This window comes from Galeopterus variegatus, unplaced genomic scaffold, assembly GCF_000696425.1.
Source record: "Galeopterus variegatus unplaced genomic scaffold, G_variegatus-3.0.2 Scaffold1276, whole genome shotgun sequence".
Classification (NCBI taxonomy): Eukaryota; Metazoa; Chordata; class Mammalia; order Dermoptera; family Cynocephalidae; genus Galeopterus; species Galeopterus variegatus.
In genome coordinates this window covers 122,577-129,518 of record NW_007727387.1, presented here as the reverse complement: position 1 = coordinate 129,518, position 6,942 = coordinate 122,577, and the positions used below count along the sequence as shown (strand labels likewise).

The 6,942-nt window shown below is 53.9% G+C and overlaps 1 protein-coding gene across 1 annotated transcript in view; it reads right to left on the bottom strand.

Moving 5' to 3' along the window:
- WDFY4 (WDFY family member 4) overlaps nt 1-6,942 on the bottom strand; it is a 309,512-nt gene that overhangs the window by 224,287 nt on the left and 78,283 nt on the right. Inside the window, 5 exon segments of the mRNA XM_008576041.1 lie at nt 637-858; nt 1,507-1,583; nt 2,007-2,244; nt 2,980-3,066; nt 4,350-4,572. Coding sequence (XP_008574263.1) covers nt 637-858; nt 1,507-1,583; nt 2,007-2,244; nt 2,980-3,066; nt 4,350-4,572 — 847 coding nt within the window.

The window sequence follows — 6,942 nt, the reverse complement described above, 5'->3', positions numbered from 1 at the left end:
AGGAGCTTCACTAGGAAGCGGTGACACTCTCAGTACACACAAGAGGAACAGGTGGCCAGGATAGGCTGGGCTAGCCCGTCTCAGGCAGGTGACCTTGGAGAACAAGGCTGAGTTCTGAAGGACAGAACCAGGCCACCAGCACTACTGAAGGAGGGTCGGGCTCTTGAGTACCAGGGCCACCAGCCTGCCACACCCTCCGGACCTGGGCTTGTGCTTATGGTTCTGTCTGAGGCTGCTTCGGCTCTGGCTAAGTGGATTGTATTCTTTACACACCTTGCTCAGGACATGATGCAGCCTGTGTCCCAGTGAGGCAGAGCCCCTACTCCCCTTGTGATCACTCCACCAGAGCAGAGTTTCTGGAAAGCCACTGAGCATAATCCCTGAAGCCATGCCAAAGGCTGGGGACTCATCTGCTTGACAAGTTATAACCCCACAGCCCAGGTGACAGTGGCACACAAGAAATAGTTCAGACCTTTCTCCAGGGGTGGAACCCAAGGGAGCAATTTCAAAAGACACGGAGAAATGGGGGGGGGGGGCGGTGTCACAGGTCTCTAACTGTGCCTGTGCCACAAGCTTCCAGCTTAGCCCCTCTTCCTCTGAGTGGGGAGGAACTGGCCTTGGATTGCAGCACCTTACCTAGGGGCTGAAACGCTTTCTCTTCTGTAGACACGACCAAGGAGAGGTCGTCCAGGCAGAGGCTGACGGAGAAGCAGACAAAGGGCTGCTCAGTTCTGGCCAGGTGGCGCACCAGGGTCAGGAAGTGAAGCGGGTGGCCATCCGTGGCAGCGCCATGCCGGCTGACCAGGAACCAGCAGGAGAATGTCAGTCCCCCAGGGGGAGGGAAGGCTCTGGCAGCGCCTGGAGCAGGACACAAGCACACCTGAGGCTCGCTCCTCCAAGGAAGCATGCTCGGACCCGCTCAGGTAGCACCTGCCATGTGCCAGCCTGTGCCTTGCCTAACTCAACAATCCTCTCCTCCCTATCATTCCACACTCTACCAAGGGATGGAGAGATTGTCACTACCCCCGAGATCTGTCACCATTTGGACCCTGGCCAACTGATAAAGCCAAGCAGTGTGACTTGGGTGGGGACATGCTGCACTCAGGGGATGCCCCGGGCCCTCCCATCCCATGACAGCATCAGCCAGTCAGTACCACTGTCAGCACTGAACAAGGGGGGCTGTGTCGGCAGACGTGTTGCAACACACACACAGAAAGAGGTTTATCCCGCACTAGTGGGCTATGCAGACCCACCATCAGTGCGAACCAAGTGCCTACTGTATACAGAGCCATGGGCTAGCTGTTGGGAGGCACAATGACCTGGACGGCTTGCTCTGCAAGAACCATGAGTAACCTTAGAAGATGAAAGACAATCATCTGCAGATACTCAGGACCAAGGGGAAGACTCACACTTCCTTCAAGTGTCAAGTGGAAATCTGCAATCAGTGCTACCTGAGGACTTATTCTTGGGGCAGATGGGGAGCTTAACCACCTGGGAAACACTTACCTGTCCCAATCCCTCCAGAGACAGAGTACTCGGTGCTGCTTCCCATAACAGTAGACAGGGTTGGAATAAACAAGCAGCTGGAAACAGGAAAGTGTCTCAGATCACTGGACTGCATGCCACCCTCTCACATCGATGCAGCTAGTCTGGGCCATGACATGTCCCCCCTCTGTCCTACTACAGGGCTGCAGGGGCCCCACCCCCTCTTAAATCACAAGGCCCTAAGGACAAACAGCAGCTAGTGCTGATGGGGTGCACTAAGGGGAGGGTCTGCACTGGAGGCAGGACAGGAAAGGAGGGCATTCCAGAATGCAGCCACACCAGCATAAAGAGAGGATGCTGCCCTCCGTGGCAGGGGCACTGCCCCTGGGAAGCCACTGAGTGGGCAGGTGCACACGACCCAGACACTTTCCTCTGCTGAGTGGTGAGTGCTGATGGGAACTACAATTTTCTAATCAATATTTAAAATATATGTATTTCAAATATATGAAAGCTTGCCATACCCATAGCCTTCCACAGACATGTCAAATTCCATGAATGATGGAGCCAGGGCCGCCTTCTGAGGCTGCAGGTTGCGTGGGGAGGTCATGGAGATGAGGCTGAGAACCGTCTGAAGGGTCGTGGTGGGATCCTGGGACGCCTCCGAGGGCCTGAGGGCCTGGGCGACTCCCGGGCATGGGTTGGCATCTGGGGCTGCTCCCAAGGGTCCCTCAGCTGAGCCTGGTGCTGCAGTCTGTGACCCTAAGGCACAAACAAGAGAGATGTGTCTGCTCAAAGCATTTTCGCCCTCTTCTGACAATAGCCCTCATGTACCTGCCACGACCCCCATGGAGGGTTCTTCAAGGTCACCAGGCACTACCTAACCACCAGCAAGGGTGGCTCTCCAGGACCCCGTCTGGGCCTCTGCTGGTCTTTTGATAACAAGCAACCATGGCAAGAACCTGCTGCTTCTAGAAACTTCCTTCCATTCCAGCACGCTCCCCCTTTCCAACACAGCCTTCTCTGCCGCTGCCTCTGAAGTTATATGCTGGGGCTCCATCCCGCCAACCTCTACAACCCTCCTTCACAGCAGCCTCTCCTGGAAAGTTCTCGGCTCTACCTTGGGCTGCCAGCCCCAAGCCTGACTCCATCCTTGTTTCTCAACTCGGCCTTCTTCTTACCTGAATGTCCTACATGATGTAACCCTCGAGGAGCTGGTTCCCTGGACCAGCATCCTCCCAGGTACCAGGCCTGACACTGGACATCACCTGAAGCTTTGGCCTCCTGAACCCCCAACTCACCCCTTCTCCCTCCACGTCTGGTGTATCTCCAGGGACACCGATCTCTGTGCTTCTCCCATTTGCTCCAGTGAGCAGTAGGCACAACCGTTTCTTAAAATCAGTCTGCTTCCCCAGCTGCTGCAAATGATCCCTCCCCAGGAACGCACATTCCCTTTCAATTCCCATTGACGTGTCCCGTTCTTTCCTCTGTCCTCACCTGAGCACCCAGGGTTGCCTCCATGCACACGAGATGAATTGAGGATTTTTGTGGCAGCCGACAGAGGTGGGGGGATTCCAAGACCGGGGGAATTCCAAGACTGAGGAACTGTCTGAATATAATACATGAGAAAACCAAATGAAGACATCCTACAGGCAGAGGTTTTCTCCAGCTTCATCTCGACCACCATCCTGGATGCCCAGTGCTCCCAGACCTGTCACCTAGACCAGAGAGCTGGCAAGCTTATGAGGCTCGAGCCAGACCTTGTGTGGTGCGTTCTTACTAAGTTTCTGAAGGAGTTTACTGCACAGTGCTATAAGCGTGGAGGCCTTGTCCAGCAGCCCCACGCCCAGGGGTTGAAAGAGGCTGGCCTAACCACTGGGTCCCCCGCCCACTGGATGGAGGGCTTGTCTTCTGTGCACACTGCACCTGCTCCTGTAAGTGGTGGGGGCAGGGAGTGCAAGTGTGTGGCCCCTTGGCACCAGCCTCCTTGTACTGCGCCAATGTGGTAGGAGACCCCTGACCGCCATCCTGCAGCCTTTCTGTCCTCTGCCTCCTTGTCTTCCACGTCACTCCCCCATGCACCTTCCCGCCCCACTGCTGCTCTCCAGGAATGCAGCTCTGGGTCGGAGGCCCTGCAGCTGCCCTAGTGCCCTACAGTCTGTCCTCTCAGCACTGCCAGGCCCTTTCACCCCACCCCTCCGTGCATAGTCTGCCATGGCCCGGGTGCCCTCCTCTCCATGTCTAGTGAACTGCACAGGGCTCAGGCCCAGCTCTGTCTTTGTTTCCCTGAAGCCCCCTCCACAGACCATCTGCACCATGGTATGGGGCTATGTTGGCTTTATGGGCATGGGCACGGCCTGGCACAGACCCAAGGCTCATCTATGGACTTCCAGAATTGAGTGCTGGGACGGGGCCATGCCCTGCAGAGGGGCAGGAAGGAGGCGTCAGGACGCCCATCCCTGCAGACTCCCTACTGCCCACCATACAACCCTTACCCTGCAACAGGCATGGCTGCCCAGGCTGGGGACATTTAATATGCAGCGCGTAGTACCTTAACAGGTCGGGTTCGATGGCTTGGGAAGCANCAGGCCCAGCTCTGTCTTTGTTTCCCTGAAGCCCCCTCCACAGACCATCTGCACCATGGTACGGGGCTATGTTGGCTTTATGGGCATGGGCACGGCCTGGCACAGACCCAAGGCTCATCTGTGGACTTCCAGAATTGAGTGCTGGGACGGGGCCATGCCCTGCAGAGGGGCAGGAAGGAGGCGTCAGGACGCCCATCCCTGCAGACTCCCTACTACCCACCATACAACCCTTACCCTGCAACAGGCATGGCTGCCCAGGCTTGGGACATTTAATATGCAGCGCGTAGTACCTTAACAGGTCGGGTTCGATGGCTTGGGAAGCAAGCTTTTCAAAAATCCTGATGAGGCGTGAGTGCAAGGGGCTGCAGCTGGTGGCCAGGGCCCTGTGGCAGGAGCTCATGAGGGCCCTGAGCATCCCCGCCTCACACATGAGCTGGCGGTTCTTCTCTGATTTCACCAGGGACTGGATGTGACTGGCCAGGGAGCACTGGATCTCCTGGGAAAGCTAAGAGGTAATCAAAGAAAGCCGTCAGCCCCTGAGGGCAGAACATCTTGTGGGCGGCTCTGATGGGCTCCCAACTAGGCCTGGGATTGGTTGTGAGACAAGGAGACTGCGCTCTATAGCTCCGCTGCTGTAACCCTGTCTGTTGTGGGTGTCCTGCAATGGGCCCTCCATGCTGCAAGTGCAGGGGGGGACATCAGCGGCCCAGGGCCGATGGCTTGAAAGGAGGCCGCACAACGAAGGTGGGAGACTGGGTCTGCCCTCTAGACATTGTATTGGGTCCGCACGATGTTTATGCAGCTTCTGAGTTAACCATCAGAAGTCTGGAAAGTCTGAAGATTTCACATAAAAATCCACATGTGTGGCCTCCCTTAAAAGATGGGACGATCTGGTCATGCAAGCTTGCAGCCATGTGTGGAGAAGCAGTTGGCGCTGGGCAGCGCTGTGCCCTCCAGAGGTACCACGACCACCCCTGCCCCCGGGTCAGCTTCCCTCACTGGACAGTTCCTGCATTTGAGTTGGCACTTCCTGGAATAAAAGGTGGACACCACCAGGAGCACGAGCCTAAGAGAAGTACCGCACACACGTGCGCACGCATGCACGCACACGCATGCACGCACGCACACGCATGCACGCACGCACACGCATGCACGCACGCACATGCATGCACGCACGCACAGACTGCTGGCTGTGGCAGGTGCAGTCCTTACTGTGCACATGGACAGCCACACTCCAGGTGTGTCGGCAGCTGAAGTCGTGGCTCCAGTGAGACTTACCGAAGCCCCTCTCACCACCCCCCGTGTCATCTCCCGCCTCCCACCCTCATCCTCCTTCACTGTCTCCTGGTCCTGAGCACATCCTGCAACACGGACGGCTGTGCTCTTATTGTAGCCTCTACTAGGTTTCAAATACTTCACTCTCTTTATGCCCCTTGAAGCACAGAGCACAGAGTGGGCTCAGTAAATATTTGAGCCAAATACAGTACATTGTTTTTGTGATCTTCCTTTCTTCATAAAAGAATAAAGCCCTGGAATTCCCAGCCCTCCACAAATATATGAAGGGTTTGGCATAGCAGAGGGTTGGGGGTGAGTTTTCTTTACAAAAACTCTTAGGACTGTCCACATTCTCTTTTATTATCGTATACGATGTTGTCTGAAGTGAGAGGGATGCCGGTTAGACCTTAGTGGGACTTTGCCAGTTACGGTGGCTGCTATCGGTACCCCACTCAGACCTCCTTCTCCAGGTGAGTGCTGTACCCTTCATAGCTGCGCTTTCTCTGGAGGACTTCCCTCTGCTATGTGGTGTCTGCACGGCCAGCCTCAGCTGGTAGAGGGACAAGAAACCACACGTAGAAATGCCCAAACTAATTTGCATTAAGCAATTCCAGTCCCATCACTTTCACTGTCCCATGGAATTCACCCAAATTCCTCAGCTCCCTTCCCCAGATCTTTCTTCTGCTGCTCTGTGTCCTTCCCGCATCCACCCGAACCTGTGCCTCTACCTTCCCTCTCCCCTGTCCCTAAGACAGAAGAGGAGCGTTCACCCTCTTGCCTTAAACATGCCCTCTCCCAAAATTTGGATTATTTTGCCTACACATCTAACTGCACTCTTTTAATTTAAGGTAAGAATTGGAGAGACAGTCTGTATGAAGCAAGATGCAAAAATAACATCACAATGTATTATTTATAAGAATTTAAAAGAAATATCTACAATCTCCAGTTTTCATAACAAACACTTCACTTATTGCTTTGGGGACTTTTGGTTTGTTTTTGCTTTTCTTTTCTCTTTTTTTTTTTTTTTTCACCAGAGTAGAAATATTTAAAATCTAAATATGCAAAAACGAAAAAGTTTTCAAAAGGGAGAAATGCTGATCTTGTCTAATGATGCCACAAGTTTACTCCAAACTTGCTCGATACCCCATAATGGAGCAGGGAAAATTGATCGTCCTCATTAGCACTGCGGCTCTGTCAATACCAATATTGCCTTGTTTTGAATAAAATGTGCTGCTTTTTTCAATGTTGGTTCCAGGAAAATGGTGTTTTAGTGAAAATATGAGCAGTAGCAGGAAACCAGTCTGGTTTCTCCCCCTGTAAATGGATTGATTTTCCTAACGCACATTACTTCCAACACAGGAAAAGGGATGGTAGTTCAATCAGGACCCAGCAGTAAGAGTGTGGGGTCACCAGGCTGGCCAGCAGGCAGGACCTGCAAGGCAAATTATCATAGAGTGATCTGCGGGGCAGTCTTCAGGAGTTTTCTGTTTTCTCCACTTAACAGTAGAGCCTTCGAGTCCAGCCTCGTCCAGCTGTGGAAGTTGATTCTTTTTTATCTCTTTCTCTCCCCTACTTTCTCTCCTGGTCCAGATTAATATGG